General features: G+C 41.1%; 1 protein-coding gene across 1 annotated transcript in view; it reads left to right on the top strand.

Annotated features, from left to right (window-relative positions):
- FER1L6 (fer-1 like family member 6) overlaps positions 1–21,794 on the top strand; it is a gene marked incomplete at both ends in the record, with an annotated part of 64,753 nt that overhangs the window by 11,831 nt on the left and 31,128 nt on the right. Inside the window, 12 exons of the mRNA XM_084220506.1 lie at positions 3,546–3,624; positions 5,113–5,269; positions 6,331–6,517; positions 8,088–8,280; positions 9,305–9,645; positions 12,280–12,388; positions 14,124–14,304; positions 17,244–17,364; positions 18,665–18,765; positions 19,428–19,518; positions 20,317–20,436; positions 21,471–21,623. Coding sequence (XP_084076632.1) covers positions 3,546–3,624; positions 5,113–5,269; positions 6,331–6,517; positions 8,088–8,280; positions 9,305–9,645; positions 12,280–12,388; positions 14,124–14,304; positions 17,244–17,364; positions 18,665–18,765; positions 19,428–19,518; positions 20,317–20,436; positions 21,471–21,623 — 1,833 coding nt within the window. The remainder of the gene's footprint in view (positions 1–3,545; positions 3,625–5,112; positions 5,270–6,330; positions 6,518–8,087; positions 8,281–9,304; positions 9,646–12,279; positions 12,389–14,123; positions 14,305–17,243; positions 17,365–18,664; positions 18,766–19,427; positions 19,519–20,316; positions 20,437–21,470; positions 21,624–21,794) is intronic.

Below are 21,794 nucleotides of genomic sequence, written 5' to 3'. Positions count from 1 at the left end.
TCTCATGAGACTCTGGACAGTGCCATATTTGTATTATTTGGAAACTTCAACAGCCGTGCCCTTCATGAACTCTTGTTTTTCCTAAAAGTCCATCCATTTTGTCAGAGATTTCTCTGGCAATAAGCAGTGCAACAGTTGTTGCTCCAAGGAAAGCTCTTTTTCTCTGGAGTGCTTTGTGCATTTCAATAATGTACACCAGAAAAAGATATGTGCTGGTTGAGCTTGACAGAAACAAGCAGTGCTCAGGAGCTATAGGACACATCACTGTCTGCTTCCTTTTCTGAGCTGCTAACTTTTCCCAGCTAGAGAATAAAATGTGTTCATTCACACATGGACAACTGGACAAGTAGGTTTTCAGTGCTGGGAGTAAACTGACAGTTGGAATCCTAAAGTTCCATTAATATCCACTGTATCACACTCAGAGCTCAGATATATGAAGTTCATTACTACATAAGGTATCTGCAGATCTAATCTCAGCTGTGAGGACAGAATTTACTACAGGCTGACAATGGCATGGGAGTAGATGTCACCTCACAGCTGTGACATATCACAGCCTGTGGTCCGTAGGTGTTTCAGACATGGTTCATGTAGCAGCACACTGCCAAGGCACCAGCTCCTGTGTGCTGCTGGTGCTGTTGGGGATGTACAGTTATTTTTCTCTGAGATATGGCCAGTCTTTCCAATCTCACATTCTTTTGATAAAGATTCCATATCTCCAGTAGTGGAGGGGAAAATGCCAGCTTTCTTCTGACTGCAATAGGGGTGTGGGAAAACATGTCACCATTACCCTGCTGTATATCTGCACAGTTTTATCAGACTCAGCAAACTTATTTTATTTATAGCTGATGAAGGTGCAACACTAAGAAATTAAAGGTCTTCTAGGTAAAAATGACTTTAAGAAAAAGCTCAGTAACAACAATGATCTAACCTTGGGCAGTGCTCATGTGTGCTACTGAAAACAGAGATTCATTACCTTGCAACATAGTCTGGAGAATGTAATCTATCAGGGGAATAGAAACAAAGAGGGGAAATACGTGTGTTTGGAGTGAAGGAAACCCTGAGGGATGGAAAGTTTCACAGCACTTGCTTAGCATGAATCTTGCTTAAGAAGAAACAAAGATTGACAGCCTCCATTATGAACTTATCTGCGTATAGAAGCTCAAGGAAAACAAAATAGGTTAGTGCCCTTGTCCATCAGTTTAGTAGTTAGTCTAGCTGTATTCAAACCCTGCATTGGAGAGGAAAATGAGACAGTCAATTGCCCAGCAGCTGCTTATTACTAGATTTTTTCCTTCATTATTGTCTTCCTGTACGTTTCAGCAAACTTGTAGTAATACCACAGTAAAACTAAGGTGACCCTTGTGTGCTAAACCTGTATCTCCCTTACTGAACTATTCCTCAGTGTAACACTGTGCATGTTTGTGCCCATTCAGAAAATCTGAAGCAAATCCTTCAGTCATCTACAGTCAAGTGTGAAAAGACACAAATCTTTAATTAGATATGGTGTGGATGTGATGCTCCCCCTCAGAGAAGACAAGAGGTGTTTGCTATAAACTTCATGGTCACTTGCTTTGTTGCATTAGAAGAAAATACACTGGGAAAAAAAAAAGAATGAGGAAAGATGTGGAGTGTTTGATAGAAGCAGTGAGCCATTGCCTGAGCGTTAAAAGCAACATGCACTGCAGGGAGTGGAATCCTGCATCATTTCAGTGGAACAGGGGCATTTACTTTTCACAAAGCAAACCTCAGGGGCAGAGGAGTGAGTTTTACTCATTTAACATTTAATGCTCTCTGGACAGGCTGTCATGGAGAGGAATTGAGCAAACAGCAATGAAACAGCACCACTTTGGACTCGCCATATAACCTCATCTTGGTTTTGAGTCTTAAAGAAGCTTGTGGGGTTTTTTCCCTACAGAAAGGCTACATCCTTCTTCCCCCTTTAATCTCTCCTGGTTGGATCTGTTGATTTGGGCATTCCCACATACTTCCTCCAAAGGTGCAATATTGCCTGGCTCCAGGGAGAAGCCAAACAGATTTCAAGGCTTCTTCCCAACCCTGTGTGCACTCTAGTCCAACCTCACAGGAGGGAGGGTCCAGGGCTGTGATGGGACCTGACAGCACCAGGGATTGAGGAAAAGCAGTACTTGTGCATGCAGCACTAACTTCACACTGACTCCTTTTCCACATGAAGGTTATTTAATTTTTCAGCTTAATAGTAAAGTAAAACTGCTCCTGTGTCCACTCTTGATTTTTCAGCTCTAGGAACTGCTTCTGTGTTGAAATGAGGAATTACCAAGGACAGCTGAGTGTGTTCCCTAGGTCACAGTGGCACAGTGGCCATAGGCCCTTAACAGGGAAAAACATTATATTGCAATTAGAAACTTCTTGAATTTTCTGGTGAATCTTGATGAAGGTGTCAGTGATCTTTACTTGGAAATGTGTGTCTCCTGCTCTTGAAAAGTGTAGAAAATAAAGTCACATGACCAATCCAGTGCAAAATTGCAGAAGTCTTCCTATCCAGAAATATCCTTCTCTGCAATGTATAGGTCCAAAGAGAGAATGTGAATGTGAAGTGCTGTCAGAGGCCTGATTGTTTACTTCCAATATTTAGATTTAACTTCTGTAGACTTGAAAGACCTTAGTTTCTCCTTGCAATTTGGGCAAGGGGTTCCAGAAAATTTGGCCTCCTTCAGAGGCTTTTCCAGAACCAAGGAATAGGTTTGAACTTTTTAAGCTATTCTGAAACGAGGTGAGACATATTTTTTGAGAAATACAGCTCTAGAGCAAATCTTCCCTTAGAAGAAGCCTCTGCCTTGTCTGTAAATTGAACCACAAGCAAGTATTTGAAAACAAGACATGGAAATACATAGGTCTGGGAATCACGGCAATTGAAAATTATTAATTAAATTTGAATTAAATTCAATTGAATTCATCACTTGGCAGGAAGAATACCGAGACAGACTCACTGGGGCCTGCTTGCCATCTAATTTACATCTATATCACTTCTCTGATTTCATTAATATCGTGGGGGGGTAGATTAGAAATGACTCTCTTGGTTTATGTGTACATTAAAATGTTGCCAAGAAACACATTCTTTCTCCTCTGAGCGTACTCAGTTTTTATGGCAATTCAGCAATTGCACAGTGATAGGATTTCTGCAGCATAGTGTGAATCCAGTTACATCCCATGTGTTTATGCTCATTATGATTTAGCTAAAACTGCCAGGATAAGTAATATAACTGCACCTGCTATGAAGGAGCAGGTGCTCTAATCTTGATCTAATTCCTGCACTCTGTCCTAGGGACCTGGGATGAACCTGTGTGATTCCACTCAGATGCAATTATATTGTTTTTTAAATCGACACAATGTTGGGTAAAAGACGTATTTCAAACACCGGCTGTATCTGCTGTGGCTATGTGCCCCCAGTTTTGGGTGCTGGGTGTTGCTGCTCATTGCCTCTGAACTAAATGTGATCTTTGGATGCTCTTTCTTGGGCTGACTGTGAAGAGAGATAGTGACATTCTTTAATCAGCTTTTTCTAACAGGTTATGCACCATAAACTGATTGGGAGTGTGCTGATAGGCTCCTTCAAAGTGGATCTGGGGACGGTGTACATTCAGCCAGGTGAGCCGTGCATTTTCTGCCCTTTTTGTCTGCTAAGAGAGATTTGAGGGAGGGAAGGAGAGGAGAGGGAGATGTGCTGCTTTTCCACTTGGATGGTTCTGGTTTACACCAACTTAAAGTTTTTGGGAGAGTTGTTTACCTATTTGGATAGCAGAGTACCAGCCAAACTGTTGGAAAGAAGTTCAACACTGAAAACACCTTGGCAATCTGCCTGTTGGTGGGTAACATTTCTCAAGGATGGCATTTCTTTAAGTGGTCAGAGTGGGCAGCTGAATATTCTATAAAATCCAGCTGCACTCATTTACTACAGAGCATCCAAAGCTCTTTCCCCTGTGTTGGGGTAGAAGGAGCAGAGGGAGGGAAACCAGGATGGAAAGTGGAAGGAATGGTGAGGAGAGCACAAGACAAGAGGAGGAGCAGATCATAACAGGAGAGAGAAGATGACAAAGAGGTGACCATGGGTCCACTTGACTTGTCCTCTTCAGAGCTGTTCAGTGCTTTCTGACATTTGAACCAAGAAAAGATCACCTACTTCTCTTTTGGAGTTTTTACAACCCTCCACGAAACATGTACCGTTTTCTCTTCCATAATTACTCAAGGACAGGGTCTCTTCCTCTTTGGGAAAGAACATATTTAAGCCACTTGCTGTAGACATCACACAGTTATAGCAAGAGTGTAGAGTCATTTGGGCCACCCTCTCTGCAGGGTTCCTGTAAGAGTCAGAGGAATGGCCTATCTGCAATGAGCAGTCCACGTCCACGCTCAGGCTGTGTTAGTCTTGAATCCTGTCCGTATGTCCTGCTCACACTTTAACAGGAGGGTGGTGTCTGAGGGTTGATCTTGAGCTCATATCCCTGGTACTCTGTGGTCTCTCCTTCCCACTCCTTTACCCACCCAAGGTGATGTCCAAGGACTTAACATGAGATCTTGGGACCTTTCTTGGTAGGGTGGTTGAAACACGGTCACAGCAAGGGCTGTTGTGGGGGAAGAGTCTTGAACATTTTCCTCCTTGAAAGATGGAGCTGAACGTGCTTCTGGCTCATTCTTCCTCCTCTGGTGGCTGTCCCTTCTCCTTCCCTTTCTCAGCTGTCTGCCAGCATTACAGTGGTCACAGCACCCAGCAAGGGTTTTGCTGCCAGGGTTCTGAGATCTTCAGACAGTTCTCATCGAAGAGGTGACCTTTTCTCATAAGGGCTCAGCATTAGTTCAGCTGCTGAAATCTCACCCAGGCTTCCACTGGTCTTTAGTCATTGATCTCAGTAAGCAGTGATGAAAATGAACTTGTTTCTGACAAGCTCTGGATCAATCCTTTGCTTGCCTTTTTGATCACAAAATATTTTGGATCCTCTAGAAGTGTCTGGTAAACAAATACATTTCAGCACAATCCTCCTGACAGCACAAACATTGTTTGATGTACCTTTTCCAGGAGTGAAGAGGAAAATGTTTTTATATTGTCTATTTGAGTGTTTAAGCTTGTCCTTCTTACAGGTCATCAGTTTTGTGACAAGTGGGCACTTCTCACAGACCCTGCCGACATTAGGACAGGAGCCAAAGGGTACCTGAAGTGTGACCTCAGTGTGACGGGGAAAGGTGATGCAATACAAGCCACACAGAAAACAGCTGATACTGAGGAACAGATTGAAAAGTACTGCAATAATTTGTTTGGGTTTTTTTACTGCTTTCTTCCTTAGTAGGGGCCTCAGGAAGTCTCTGCTCTCACTTTAGTCCTTTTCGTGTTAACTCAGGGTTAATAGCTGGATAACATTGTACACTTGTTGGTCTAACATGCTCAAAGAGAGTTGAGAGTTTTTACAATCCTCTCATCTAAATTGAAGGGCACATTAGGGTCCCTTCTCTGCAGCTGATAGAATTGACCAAGTCCTGTTGGCTAAGTTCCACATTACCCCTGACAGAACGTTCATTGATCTGAAACCAATTAATGATCTCTTAAAGAAGTGAAGCAAGAAGAAAGAAATGTGAGGAAAGCCTATTCCTTTTCCCCTCTCAGATGTGTGTATGGATATTTCCATATCCTTAGATAAACTCAATCACGTTATCATTCTCCTTGTAAAATACAGAAGTTCAAGGTGGTAAATATGCTACCAGCATACTTTACATTTTACTGAAGCAATGTTTCTGGTCAGTATTGACATCCTGGACTAAGTCTGTGGAAAGGCACCAAGCTGAGGGAGCACATGGTCTGTGGGAAAAGGTGGTGGGTGTTGGCTTTTTGAGCCCAAAGGAGAGCACTCAAATGGGCATCATAGATGAGGAAGGCAGAGACAGGCTCTTTTCAGATGAGTGGCTCTTTTCAGTAGAAGGATGAGAGGCTTTGGAGGCAGGTAAGAACAATGAAATTACAGAACAGATTGTGTTTTACCATGGACATGGTCAAACAAAACAGGAACCCAAAGAGAGTGGGAAATCTCTGTCCTTGGAGATATTCAGAATTTACTGAACAAGGTCTGGAAAACCTTATCTGGCTGGACCTGATTTTATATCACATAGAAAAGTTTGCTGAGTAATGCCATATAATTTTCTTGTGGTAAAAAGATTGGTTTTGGTTCAGATGAAAAAGCAAATTCATACACCTTTTTTTGTTTTCTCAGGTGCATGCTAACCCAAGATCACAGTACTGGTGGAAAAAATATCACTTAATTGTCCAAGTTTTCAATTTTAAGACAACAGCTTCTCTTTTCCTTTCAGGAATCTCTTGATCCCCAAAGGCTTTCCATCTGAAAGACCATGGGCCAGATTTTATGTGAGAATTTACAAAGCAGAAGGACTTCCAAAGATGAACTCTAGCATCATGGCCAATGTCACCAAAGCATTCATAGGCGACAGTAAGGACCTTGTGGATCCCTATGTGGTGGTCATGTTTGCAGGTCAAATGGTAATTGGGATCCTCTTGATCACAAAAGTAGGCCTTATTTCCTATTAGCTGTGCTACAGGCAGGTGATTATGCTGATGTCCTTTAACTTACAGTTACATAAATTAGGTAAAACCTGTATCTTGGTCATCAGAAAATACTCTTCTTAAATTATGTAGAAATAAAGTAATGGAGACATTTAATGCCAGTAGATCTAATATCAGGCTCACAGCAGTAGGTTACAGGCAGGCAGCAGGAGGGGAAAGAGAATTGTGTAGCACTGTTACTAAAACACTGAGTTACAAGACAGTGATTTACACAGCATGGGATTAGGTAAGAGCTGTGTTCTGGTCTCCCTCGAGTGAAATAAGGGAGCAGGGCTGAAATCAGTGAATGTGGCTCAATCAGGCTTTTAGGGCTATGTATTGGTTTCTGAATTACTCTGCTGAAATTCAGGACCCTCTCAGCTTTCCTGTGTGGAGTAAACATTTTAGCAGACTGGCAGTGCTGCCTGGCTTCATTGCTCCTAGAGCAAATTCAGCATCAAACCTGGTGTGACAGGTTACTGCTTAGAGAGGTTTCTGACCCTGGTGGAAGAGGAATGCAGAGGAGGTCCAGGGTCTGGTTCCTCTGGGGTACACCATGAAACCCTGCATCAGGGAGCCTGTCTTGATTATTGCTGCAAATAAACAAAGGATCAAAATGGAAACTATTTTAATCCAGCAATGCTTTCTGTGTGCAAGGGAACCTTAGGGACAGCTCCAGCTAGTCCTTTTTAGACATGAGAACAAGGATCTTGGTGCTGATTGCATGTTTTGTCATGAATCCAAATTGCAAAGTACAACTGTGGGTTAAACCAGGCAAACACATGCAGCACCCTCAGGTTCAATAGAGGGCTGAAGAAGACAGGAAGGGTCACTGGTGTGAGTTTGCACACTGGTGTGCAAATTAGGGTTTTATAGAGAGGGTTGGTGAGTTTTCTGACTCAGTTCTCTCCACTTAATGTGAAAGTCTAAGTCCTGCCAGTGACTGTACAGACTGTGATACAGTCCTGCCATCTCCTTAGGTTGGAGGAACAGCTCCAGATTATACTTCTCTTGCACACAGGCATGTGTCCAGAACACGAACCACAATAATCATAGTTTATACTAGATAAATTGCCTCATTTAAAGTAATCCCATTGGTACACACAGCCTGGAATCTGTAGTGAATTTAGTCTTTTATTAAAAAAACTGCACTGCATCATCACTACCCTGATATTTCAAGAGACATTTGAAGGTGTGCAGTTTGTAGGAGAAATGCCAAAGTCTGGCTTTACAGATACATTTTGTTAATAAGGGTCCTGAAGTATTAGATTTTATTCCAGGCTGTGCTGTGTGCATGTGAGAATTCTTTAGCCATAATGTGGTCTTTTATTAGATATGGACTGCAATATGAAGAAGCTAATAGAAAAGCCAAAGCACTTTCAAGATAGCACATTTGTGCTTTAAAAATGGCCAGAGAGATGCTGCTAAGTGCAATTTCTGCTGTACTCATTGCCAATCTCCAGAGTTCAACCTCTCTGGAATTAAATTTGCTGGACTTCCATTTCAGGGCCGGACAACAGTGCAAAAGAACTGTGCAGATCCCGTGTGGCACGAGCAGATTATCTTCAAAGAAATGTTCCCTCCACTCTGTCGAAGAGTCAAAATCCAGGTCTGGGATGAAGGCAGCATGAATGATGTGGCCTTGGCCACCCACTTCATTGATTTGAAGAAAATATCAAATGAACAAGATGGTGACAAAGGTAAAGGGGAAAATATCTGTTCCAGGATATATCTTTGAGGTAAAATCTACTTGCATGGAATCTTGGCACTGGCTAATCCTAATTTAGGGATGCCCAGAGTTCAAGTGTTGGTTCTGAGACACCTTCTGTTGCTTAATTTCACATTATATTATGTTGTGCTCAGCACATGGAGGGTCTGACATTGTTCTTGTTAAATGGCTGCTGCATAATTTGTTACCATCTGTGTGGCTGTAGCAATAGTCTGCCCTAATCCATTGGGGATGACAGATGTAAGTTTATAGTTCATGTGAGTTTCTACTAAGCAATGAAGCCACAAACTGAAAATCACTAAAAATCAAAGGCAGAGCAGGCTTGTGTTTTGGATCTACCCACTGGAAGCAAAGTGTTCAGGTAAGGCTCAGCTGGGTGCTGTCATAGCCCAGGGAGGCACCATGACCTAGTGTGTCATGCTCTATTTGAGGAGAGACTCTCTATCTGGAGTCCTTTCACTGATGTTTGAGTCTACCTGTATAGCCCTGTTTATGTTGTGTGACCTGTATGTGGAACATGGCCAGTTATCACAGCTCAATGAAAGCACAGTAACTCCTTAAACCTGCCAATTCAAATGTGTGTCTCAGTTCTTAACCAGAAAATAAAAGAAAAATGTGCGTAAATTGAGTGACACAGACATGAAACAGTTTGACCTACAGGAGAAAGCCTCCATCCTCTCCCATCCTGTCCCAGTCTTTAATCTGCAGCAGCAAGCTCTTTTTTCAAGAGATGCAATAGACCTTCTGCCCAGCAGGTGTGGTACAATCATCTTCTGAGAAAGAGCTCCAACCCAGCAGAGTTGGTTGGGTATTGGCAGAGGTTCCTTGGTGTCCAAGAATTGCCCTGCAAAGCAGTGCTCTGTGTGAAGTGATTCCCCACTGCCCAGAAATAGGTCCAGGTTTGGCTTTTGGGATGTTAGAGGCAAGATTTCTTGGAGCAGACAATGAGGAGAGCACACCCAACAGAAAAGCCACAAATATTACTTTAATTCCAGGGTTTTTGCCTACCTTTGGGCCTGCCTGGATCAATCTCTATGGCTCACCCAGGAACCACAGCCTCATGGATGACCACCAGGAGCTTAATGAAGGTTTTGGAGAAGGAGTCTCCTTCAGGGGACGTCTCTTCCTTGAGATTGCTGTGGAGATACTTTCAGGAGGAGCCCGTGAGTCGAAGTTTTCAAGCATTATCAAGGATATCAAATTGTCATCTAAAGATAAAGCACTGAAAGGAAAAGACAAAACTGACAAAGCAGGAGAGGACCGAAAGTCAGCTTCTCCTTCAGACAAGATGAACTCAACTGAAGTGGAAGTTGAGCCTTTTGATGTACCTTTGGAGGTCAGTATGATATTATGAGAGTGGTTGTCATGTGTCACTAAACCTCCAAGAATGGCTCTGGTGTGTGTATTTGGGGTCAGGCCATATAATACTGCTTTTTGTGCTCCCAACAGTTTCTCCAAGCTTTCACTGTCTTGGGACCTCCCCACAATAATACAGCACAAATGGAGCTTTAATGTGTACCTGTAACTCAAGAAACTCTCGAGTAGGATTTTGTGTTCATAAAATTTAGTCTCCTGTCATATAATCCTTTTGCAATAGCTGCATCCGCATGTTCCTACTAGAAATTTATCTGACATAATATCTACTAATGGACAGAGAACCAGTGTGGACAGCTGGTAATTACAAAGCCTGACTTCCTGCATTCATTCAAGAAAATCTGGAATTGTCAATTGAAGTCAATAGAGAATCATTGAGATAAATCTGTGCAAATGCAGAGAGACAGATACAGTCTAGCCTGATTTGGTCTCTTCCTTTGATACTGCATTGCCAGCGTGGTGCTAGTGTTAGGCTGATAATCCCTTTAGAGGAAGAGCTGAAAATTATGTGCTCAGTTTCACCCAGTGGTAACTGTTGTTGTTTGCCTAATTCCACCTGTGGTATAGGATTACATCATGGGACAATCTGCTTCGAGAAGGTTGGGCAGTTGTGGCAGGGTGTGTGGGCTTTGGAGCTGAGCCAATGTTCGAGCTTTAATTCTCAGCTCCACCACGTCACTCTCTGGGAGCAACAACAATTGCTGCATATGCAAGCTCATTTTTTTAAACCCAATAAATAGGAAAAAAATATTGTCGTAATCAATTTTCCTCCCACTTCACTATATCTACTACAACTACCTGGCAGGAGATTGTGGTGGGGGGGTTGGCCTCATCTCCCAGTCAACTAGCAATAGGAAAGGGGAAATGGCCATGAGTTATGCCAGGGGAGGTTCAGGTTGGATATTAGGAAAAATGTCTTCACAAAGAGGGTGGTTATGCTTTGGAACAGGTTCCTCAGGGAAGTGGTGGAGTCACCATTACAGGAAGTGTTCAAAAAATGAATAGATGTGGTGCTTTGTGACACAGTTAATGGGCACGTTCAGTAAAATTTGGACTTGATGATCTCAGAGTTCTTTTCCAGCCTTGATGATTCTGTGATTCTATGTCATTGATCAAAACTTTGTCTTTTGTAGTGGGAGTTCCAGCTCACTTAAGATATTTGTGTCCTTTATTAGTTCTGATTCTTGGTCTTTCCACACCATCTCTACAAGTAACTAGGAGAGGAGCAATTGTTCTTTGGTCTTGAGGCCTGGCCTTGGGAAGTGCCCTTCCTTGGCCTGGGTGTTTCTGGCCTGAGGTCTGGCTGGGGTGGGTCGAGGAGTGTGTTAGCAGGGAGCTGGATGGGTAATTGTGAGCCACTCGTGTGAACTTGTGCTCCACTGTTACTTTATTTACTCATGTAGTTGTAAATTACCTCTGTCTCTCAGTTCTTCTTGGGAGACTAATAGAGATGACATTCAAAGACACTTATTTCCATATCAATTTTCCTTTATATGCAAGAAATCCTTTATTGTGAATAGCTCAGTCACTATGGTCTTGGGCCTGGCGAAATACCCCAGGTAGAGAAACAAACCCTCCTGTAACACCCACCAACAAAAATTAATAGTAATAATAAGGATTTATTTCCAGCTGCTGTTTCTCAGTTTCAAATAGGGAATACATAAAAGGCAATAGCATGATACAGTGATGCTTGATATTCTTTTAGTTTTGACATTCAGCGGTACTTTGTGCTCCAGTAGACAGTAATTGTATTACAACTCTCTGAAAGGAAAAGCAGGAACTAGAGACATTACTAATAATGCAAAAAATGTCTCATAGAGCCTCTGAGACGACAGAAGCAAATTATCTATCCCCATAGCACAACTTTATTGACCTATTCTGACAGCAAGAAGATATTAAAATTTGTTTTCTTTATAATGGGAGGTAGATGTGTGTGTCATAGTCTCTGAGCCTTGGCTTTGTTTGGGTTTCATACTGGACAACTATAAAAAGCTAAAGTTACTCTGGAGCTGCAATCTGAGCTGTTGACTCTGATATATGATGCTGCTAATCCTTTCACTGAAGACCTATGATATTTTGCTGTGTATAGCAAAGGTTTTTCAAAATGAAGACATCATGGGCAGTGTCAAAAACTGTTTCTGCTTTGCAGAAGTCAGGGAAACAAATATTCATGTAGAGCTGATGTTTTATTCATTGCCTCACTCACATTGCAGAAGAATTGGGGCTGATCTTGCCTAATGGGCCTCCCTTTGCAGATGTTGTGAAATGAGAAGGGTTTGAATGGGAGGAGCAAAACAGCTGGGGAGTAAATTTGGGGAGAACTCAAACCATACAGTAGATGTCCTTTGAGCTTAGGCTTGGCTTGGGGTTAACAGCTTTTGTTGTTAATGACCCAAGAGCATCAGAAGTGTTAGCTGGCCCTCCTTGACTGAGAGTCCATGCCAGGCACAAGCTGATGCTGGGTCTCCAACAGGTGTAAACAGAGCCCAGCAGAGCCTTAAAATTCAACAAAAGACCATTGCACTTTTCTTTTATGCTGTAAAAAATAGTAGGAGGTAAAATAAATGCCAACATTTTCCTCCTTCTTATCCAATAGATCTATGAAGAGAAATCTGAAGAATTCCTTCTCTTTGGGACATTTTTTGAAGCCACAATGATTGATAGGAAGTTTGGGGACAAGCCAATAACCTTTGAGGTTTCTGTTGGTAAGTGTGTTAAAGTCTTTTCCAAAGGAGAGGGGCAGCCTCAGGAGCAAGGGGATGATAGGTGTTACTGACTGATGTGTCTCAGGGCTCAGGAGTCAGCTTCAGAGTAGAGCCTACATTTGAGTTAACCCTGATTATCATTTCTCTGGATAAAAGTCAAGCTGAACATGCTGATGCCTATCTGTCTTACTCCCCAAATGCTCTGTATTAATGCAATCTATCCCCCAATATATGCAGCAACTTAGCCAGTATTTACCCTTTTAATCACATGGGAGATCAAGCTCAGATAATTTACCTCAGGCAGAGCTCATTCTGTGATGTCCATTTTGATCAGTCCCTGGCTGAGAGGGAGCCCTTTGTGGAGGATGGTCCCTGTCCATTGTCTTGGCCAACCCCAGTGAGTTACCTGTGGGTCTGTGAGTGTGGCAGGGGGGTGAGGTACAGCCAAGACTCACGTTGCAGGCACCACCTTGTCCTGTTATCCTCCTGGTAAGTCCTTTCCTCTTTCAGGGGGAAGCAGGACCATACTCCATGGGCTCTTCATGGAGCTAAATTATCCCTCGAAGCAGACTAAAGAGAAAATGAAGACATTTTCATGAATATTTTCCAAGCAGAAGAACTTTCTCTTAAGAGAGAAGCTTGAATTGGTCTCATTTCCATTGCAGGGGTTTGATTATCTCTGTACCAGACCCACCAAGTGCACAGTGGCACTTCCAGTCTTTGTGCTCATGTCCATGCCTGTGCTCAGCTATAGGGTTGTGTGTGCAGGGAGAGATGCTGTGAGAAACAGGGGAATCAATGAGGGATACTGATTCCTGCTGAAGCTTAGCAGGAAGATGAGCTGAGAATGACAAGAAACTCATTTAAATGGCTGGGCAAGGAATTATAGTGATTCTTGTCAGAATTAATACTAAAGATGAATCTGGCCCTGAATTCTAGACCTGAACATCTCTTAGCATTTGTGTAGCTGAAATTTGGACCCAAACTTAACCAGTTGTCATTATTTACATGAAAGGCTGAACCAAAATCCAGATCAGGATGTCATATGGGGTGATTCAGCACATTATTTTTCTGCAGGGAATGTTTTTTGTCTCTCTTTTAAAATCTGTAATTATCAGTTTGATGGATGTACCTCTTTCCCAGTGCTGATAATTGCCCTTTAAGGCAAAATCCTTTTAGGGAAGATGATTGTATTATTAGCAGAGTTGTCTGGCATTAGGTTTGAAGCTGAGCCCTCAAAGCATTGTTATTACTAACTCTGCAACCCTAATGTGCAAAATTTACTTGTCTGAAAAAGAGTTTATAACTTCTGAGATCAAACTTTGAAATGATCATCCATATGGTATGAAGAAGACATACATTTTCTGTGTGAATCAATCCCTTATCAGGGCTCCTGAGTCTAGAAATATCAACAGCAGTATTGTTTTGGTTTCTGAATTTCTTTACCAAAAGCTGAATGTCCTGGGGGCCAGCAGTCAGAGGATCAGATCACTTAGTGATATGTTAGATATATGTCACGTGGGACAGGCAAGGAAGCACTGCTCTAGAGCCTGACATTCCAGGGACAAACATAACCTGTCACAACCTTTATAAACTGTGGTGTGGTTAAAACAGCTGAATGAACAGGAGAGGACAAAGATTTTCCACTGGTATGACTGGCCATCTTCCTTTTTTAAAACCTCCTTCATGTTCACCACCTCCAATTTAGACATCTCCTGTAACCCTGGGTCTCTAGGTAACTTTGGAAATACAACTGATGGAGTGCCAGCAGGAGCTGGAGGGAAAAAGAAGACACATAATGGAGAAGCAGAAGAAAGCCTTCTTTATGAGGGGGAAGATGACATTTCTCATGACCTTGGAGTACCCCTGGTATCTACCACGCCCCCTGAGAAGCCACTGATCACAGGTGGGAACAGGTGAGGATCTGTGTTTCAAAACCTCATCATGTAGGACTCTGGTTCTTATTTCATTATCCCGTGGCACTCCTGGATGTACCCAGGCAGCATTAAAAAGTTTGTGTGAAATGGAGCCTTTCAGGTCCTCAATTACATCTTTCACAACAGTAAATTTTCTTGTCTTCACTGAAGTGAGCAGGCTCTGAGCTATTTTATATGCATCTAATCTTGGCTCCACGGGCTCTTGAATCCTTTCTGAAAGTGTTGTGTGTTACACCAGCTGAACATTGAAAAGCTACAGCAAAATGCAACTTCTTCAGTGCCATCCCTGGTTTAGGGTTCCACACCGTGGTCACAAGTAACACCCAGCCAGTGTCCAGCTCCAGAAGCACAGTGTCACATGTGAAATATTGAAATCTGGTCAAGGCAAAGGCACCTTCCCAAAACACTTTCTAGAACTAGTAATTACAGATACAGACTTAAATAGCCAGTAGTAACAGAGGTAGGAGGAAATAGGCTTTGAAAAAAGAAATAGAGCAATGGATGAAAATATTCAGAACATTTCTTCCAAATAACTTTGTTTATAAAAAGAATTGTAAAGGTTTAATTCATTTGAAAGATGCTAATAAAAAGAAATATTTTCTTTGTTCTTTTGGTAGGTAGAACAATCCCCAGTGTTGGTGACTGCCAATGGCACTTCTTCCTTTAGAAGGCCAAGCAGTCTAGAGATAAAAGGACCAGGAGGAAAATATCGACCTGGATCTGTTTGGTTTCTGGATGTCTCTAAATTTAAAAAGCACTTTAATTCTTTTCTGCAATCAATGCCTCACATAGATGAAATAGGAGTTAGTGAAAGAAAACAAGAATGAAAATATCATGGTAAAAAATCTGGTTTTGCAGCAAGTCAAAAAAGAGAGGGGAAAAGCACTTTCTATCAGTGCTTGATAGAAAGACAGTTGTCTTTCCTTGTTAACAGAACTGCAAATTTGGGTACATGCAGAGGGCTATTATCTTCCCTGAGACAAGCTGGGATTTTTAGTTTTCCCTTAACAAGAATGTAGATTTAAAGAACCATTGTAAAAGAATGAATCACTCTTCAAATCAGCTGTTTGCTTCTTGACTTGCTTATTAATAAAGTTTTCTCTCATTAAAGATCCCTTTTCCTCAGATTTATGTAGAATGCTGCATCTTTTATTCCATCCTGTGGTATTTAAAACAGTTTGGTCAGCCACAGATACCAATTAATGAGTTTTTCACTGTCTTCTCATAATGATGTCTTGGTGGTCTCACCACTGGATATTTTTAGTACTTAATGGGATATCCAGTACTTTAGAAAAACTGCATTTTAGATTCATAAATGAATAATAGAGAACAAAAAGAAAAGTATATTTTGGAGAATTAAACCATGAACTAATTAAAGGAACAGGCAGAGTAATAAGACTTCTAAAGCAGACACCATGAAACTCCCAGGAGTTTTCCACACTTATGTTAAAACTTAAACTACGTATAAGCTAAAACTGAAAAAGCAATTCCTCAAAATTGTAATCGTGGGAATAACAGACCTGAATGTTCAGTTTTCCATTTGAATTTTTTCACGGCTATATACTCTTAGTAAATCAAATAAAAAGGTTCATAAGCTCTATAAATTTCAGGTTAAGAAGTTCAGGCCCTGGGAGATGCTTGAATTGATTTTCTTCCTTCTGAAAGCACCAGAATTAATGACACCTAAGGTCTGTGTAGCTGTGCTGTGCACCAAATTCAATGGGTAATCCTCACCTTTTTGTAGGTTATTGAGGAGAAAGTAAGTGGAAAATTCTCTTTTGATATCCCAGAGGGCAGTAAAAGGATGTTATGGGGAGGATACTAATATTTTTAAACAGAAAAAATTCACACATAAACCTCTTTGGGATGTGCGGAAGTTTGGAGTCATTGATATTGAAACTCAAGAGCAAAAAGTGATTTGGTTTCCATGGTCTTGGCTTGTGATCTAACACGTGGCCACTTCTATCTGAAATCACTGAGACTATCTGAGGCCATTAGAGCCATGGCCAGAGGAACATGAAGTGGTTTGCAAATGTTCATACACATTAAAAAGGTCTCCACTGTCCCACCATTGGTACAGAAAATGAGGAGACTTCTATTGCTAAATCCAGTGTGGCTGAGCAATGAGGTTTCATAAGGCTCTAGTGTTTATGGAAGGGAGGACAATGTGCTTATTGGGTCCATGGACTTGGCATGGTACCCACTGCAGATCTAACCAAAGCATCAGCTCTGTGGCAGGTCTGCAGAGACTCTGGGTATGCTGGCCTCCTGCTCATTTTTTTCTGTGCAAGTCACTCCTGCAGCTGAACACACAAAGAGAGCAGAGATACAAGAGTCAATACGACACCTTGGACTTAAGATCAAAAGTGTGAGAAGAGAGAGCAGTGGATGCATTATTACTGAGTTATTATGAGCTTGGTATTTTACTAAGCAGGTCTTGCAGATCAGTTTCTGACAGGGAATGTCAATCTCCACAAACTCTGAAAAAGAGCATCTTGTGAAAAGGATGTGGTGTTGAGGCTGACATGGCTCTCCCACTGTGCAGTTGTGGAACCATTGCTTTTGAAGATGTGATCAGATATTAATCTTTGCTCTTTTTTCCCTTGTAGTTTCCCACCATTAATAGTATTTCAGGGCTTCCCTGCATGCCTTTATGTTTGGCTTTTCTCTCACCCTGGAAAACACTGAAATTAGATCCATTGACTTCAAATTGTTTCTCTTCAAGGATATCACTGGTAGCACAAAATGATGTTTGTGTTTACCATTCCCAGGCAAAATTTACTTGTCAGCATGTGAGAACACAATCTGTTGTGCCTGCAGCTTCTGTGCTGTGAGAACACCAAGCAACTTTTCTTTGCTCTGCATCCCCTTGACCTGCTCTGTCCCTTCCTGACCTGCTCCCTGCCGTGTTTCCACAGGAACTACCAGTACCTGCCCTATGGTGAGAGGAAGCCCTGTGTCTGTGTGAGGAGCTGCTGGGGCAGCCAGACCTTTCGGCTGTACTCTTCCAACACTCTTGAGAGAATGGCAGATCACCTGGTACGTGCCAACCATCCTCCCAGGCTCATTTATTCAGCAAAGTATAGCAGTGAGAGGCCACACTTCCCAGATCAGACCTTCAAAATTTCCCCCAGCTGCATTTCTTGTTGTTCATTTTGTGAGAAAGCAGTTGATATAAAAGCAGTTGAAAAAAAGCAGTTGAAATCCTTTCCTTTTTATTTCCCCCAAATTGCTTTGAACTGTCAGAGCTGCTCAAGCATTCCTGACCACAACAATTATTTTTGGCCTTAGGTCTGCTTTCTTTCCTTAGCAACGTTTTATTCTTTGAAAAACACACAAACAATTAAATTTTGAGATACAGAGTAATTTTGTCTCCTGTGGCTCTTCCCCTAATGCCTTCTTGCCTTGTATTTATACTGTGCCCTCATTAAAGGACAATATTTTCTCTTGTTTTCCTAAAACATTGACAGAGAAAGAATGGCATATCATCTCATGGGCAGTCACTCTGATGGCCCAGTCACTGTGTTTTCCCATAATTAAGGTTTTATTCTACCTTTGTTTAAAGTTGAGTATCAACAGTCTCAAGAAAGTTGGTTTTGTTGTTTGTTGGTTTCATTTAAGTGACTACTAATGTTGAATATTTTAATGTGGGCACTTAGATTAAGAGTCTGATTCACCCCTCATTTATCCATACATATCTCATGAGGAACAACACTGAAGTCACACTTATGCAAGGTTGTATCTGGAGAAGACAATGGCTTATAACCAAACATTTTGAACTGAGGTATCTGAATATTAAACATCTCAATAGACAAATGTGAAGAGATAATGTTTGTCAACACCCACAGGCCTTGCTGAAAATCCAGATATTTATTTTAGCTTTTAAGAATAGACTCCATTCCTCATGGATAACAGTAGGTTTTGTGATGGACCTTACATATGGATTCAAGTGACCACTGAATTTTAAGATGTCAACTCCAGCAACTTGCTGAAGCTAAGCAGCAGGATTAGAAACAAAACCAAGAAATATTTTTGTCTCCTACCTAGTGGATAATGTTTCCAAATTATTGATCTTCCTCAAAGAACTAAGAACACAAAGTTGCTCCAAGCAGTAGTAACTTGGACAAGTAATTGGAAAGACTGGGAAAAGGTCAAAATATATCATGCTGCTGGAGTATTTTCTCTGTGCTCTTCAAGCATAGTGATATATCAAAGGTTCTTCCTGTCAGGCCACAAAATCGCCTCCCTCATTCTTGCTAGTCATAAATGGCACTGTGACACCGACAGAATGACAAAGTGCCCTCCTGTGCAAAATGGCTTTCTCATGTGTTTTTCATAGGAAGAATCATTAGAGCAAGTCAAGGACTTGATCAAGGTTTCAGAGACTGCAGCTGAGGAGAAAATGAAGAAGACCCTAAATGGTTTTATCAATCAAAGCAGGTAATAACCTTTAATAGATGCATACAGAAAATTAAATTTAATGTTGGCTACAAATTCAAAGCTAGACAAGGAAATGGATGTTAATTAAAAAAAAAGTACAGTAAACTTACTGAGCTATATATTTTATTTATTTTGCTGTAAAAGCAAAGACCTTTCCAAATTGCAGTTTCTATTTATACAGGGAAAATATTTGTTGTTATTTTACATATTCAGAATTGACAATAGAAGATTTCCAATCATTGTCATATTATTTTGGCTTTCAGAACTCTAAGAATACATTGTATAGGTGATAAGTAGAATTTAATAAAGTGCGTGATAGATACACTGTAAAAAAATCCAACCACAGTTAATATAAAAACAAAGGATGCCACGTATTGGTATAGATCCAGTGGGCTCTGTATCAAATGACTTGATTTGGCTCAAAATAGATATAAATCCTTATTTCTAGATATTATTAATCCATTTCTGGGAAGTGTGGTGCAGAGGTTTTGGACTTTATTCCTTTAATCTTATAGGTACATAATATTTTAGAGATTTTCAGCACCTTTGTCTCCTGGTTCATGTACTGCAGCAGACACAGAACATTACAATGTATTTTAGCACACTAGTATTTTCACATTAAAAAAAACAGATTTAAAACCCCTGTTATTCCTGTGTCCTAGGGTGTTCATGGTCATTGCTGAAAAGAAGCCCAAAGGGTTGAACTGCACTGCTTTGGACAAAAAGAGGCTCATGCTGTTCAAGCAAGAGCTGGTATGTGCTGTTCTTTTCCTATAAGCATTGATGCAATGATGATTACTGAAAGCACACTGCTTGAGGGTTTTTTTTTTTCTATTTTATTTTCTATTTGATTGCACTATATGGGAATGCTATGTAATTCATATGAATAAGTATCCCTGAGCATTTATTTTAATAAATCCCACTGTGCTTAATAAAGATTTGTCAGATACACTAGAATCAGTCAGAAGGTGTTGTTTTTAATTACCAATAAGGCATTATAAGAAAGAGATTATTATTCTCATCCAAGCATGTTAAAATTGAATGATTCCGAGTTCAGTGGAAAAGTGCCAAATTTACAATTTAATTAATCTATTACTGTTGTGGTGCTGAACTTCAAGACTACTAAAGTTTGGCCTTTGTAAAGACCTTAGGAGGAGGACCTTACTGGACCCAGTAATCTCCTCCAGGGAACCAGTGAGAAGAAACCAAACTGTGTGGAGGTCATCTGAATATTTGTTACCTTTTTTACTGTTTGTAGCACAAAAGATTGTGCCTTCTGTCTGGATCAAAGCCCAGTGTATCCAGGTGGCAATAACATGTGTTTTGGGACTTCCATACATGCAGTATACAGACAAACAAAGACAAAATGGGGGACGTTCCATTTTTATGTTGTCCAGCTCCAACGAGTTGGTCAGTTTCTGTTGTGGCAAAGAAACATTGAACAATGTGTCTCCCATCTTCTCTTTTCAACTTGAATCAAAGACTATTTCTCTTCCATATCAAACTACTTAATAACAGATGAAAAGTATGTATTGTCTTTCCTCACTGCAGGAGGCAATGTCCAGTGATGCCAAGGGAATTGTTCAGCAGCAGAAAAAGAAGATGTCAGTGGATGAAATGATCCGTGAGACTCAGGGCTTTATAGATAAAATTCGATTCTTGGTTGATGAGGTAATCCACACAGAATTCAGAAAAATTTGATTTTCATAATTCCATGTGAATAATAACTTCCGGCTTGGTTATCCAAAGAGTCCTCCTTCAGATATATGGACCCTATTCTCTTTTGCATTAAACTGAGCTGTTATCAATCCAGGGTAGGAAATACTGGGCTGTGTGGTATGGAGAGGATGCACCACAGATATTTTTTTAAATTAGGTCATCCCATACCTGGTGGCTTGATGAAGTCAGCTTTGTGATATGAAATGTGCCCACCTGTATGGACACCTGTATGGATTTGGACTGATATGAGCTTGGGGTGCCTATATCATTTAGCCTGAGAATAACAGAAAAATTGATATATTTGGTTGGGCCAAAATCCAGCCACTGGAAAGTTGTGCCTCTGAGAGCTGCCTGTGCTAGCAAACCAAAGAGGGCTGTGGCTATCCCCTGGCACAGAGAGCAAGTGGCACACTGGCATGGTTTGCATCCTACGCACAAATTCTCTTCCTTTCTAAAACAGAGTGACCATGCTTATAGTTCCTTCAGGGAACAGCCCCTTGCCTGGTCTTTTTTTTTCAGCTTTGTTTGGGGAACATTATCTGGGAGAGGGCAAGGCAGTCTCACTGAGCATTGTCACAAGCAGAAAGGATGATCATATGCCAGGTTTGAGCTTGGTCCTGGTCCTTTTTGGTTTGCTGATATAGAGGAAATTAGTGGTATTTCCATGGTAGTTACTACATGGTCTGTGGTCAAGTTATTTCCTGGGACAGAGCCATACCCAGATTCTTAATTTTAGTTTCTCCTGAAATTACTTATGAAGTAATCCTTAATCACGCTAAAAAGCTCTTTACCTTCAGCTCTAATTAGAAATTGAGGTATGGGCTGCAAAACATGAAGTGACAGCCTTGTTTAATTCAGAGGCATATCTGCCACAGGAGCCATGAGGGCATCAGCTCTTACTCTTAGTGAGAGTGTTTCAACAAAAATATGATGGTGGCGGCTCATAGAAAGAATTCAGTTTTAGTTCAATATGCCTCATTTAACAGCCGCAGAATACAGTGCCTGATGTGTTCATCTGGATGATCAGCAACAACAAAAGAGTTGCATATGCCAGAGTCCCAGCAAAAAACATCCTCTACTCCCCAGCAAAAGAGCAGAGAGGCAAGGACTGTGGGAAGATTAAAACTCATTTCCTGAAGGTAAGTCTGTGGCACACTGCAAACACAGGCAATGCCTGGGGAGCATTTGGCATTCAGATTTCTTCCAGGGGTAGTATTTTACAGATTAATCTTTGTAATGTAAAAATATGTACAGATTTGTATCCACCATTTATTAATATTTGCTTCTTACATTTATGCTTGTCATTCTTA

Source organism: Fringilla coelebs, assembly GCF_963513975.1.
Source record: "Fringilla coelebs genome assembly, chromosome: 1".
NCBI classification, from domain to species: domain Eukaryota; kingdom Metazoa; phylum Chordata; class Aves; order Passeriformes; family Fringillidae; genus Fringilla; species Fringilla coelebs.
The sequence above is the reverse complement of the archived record's forward strand: the minus strand, read 5'-3'. Positions and strand labels throughout refer to the sequence as shown.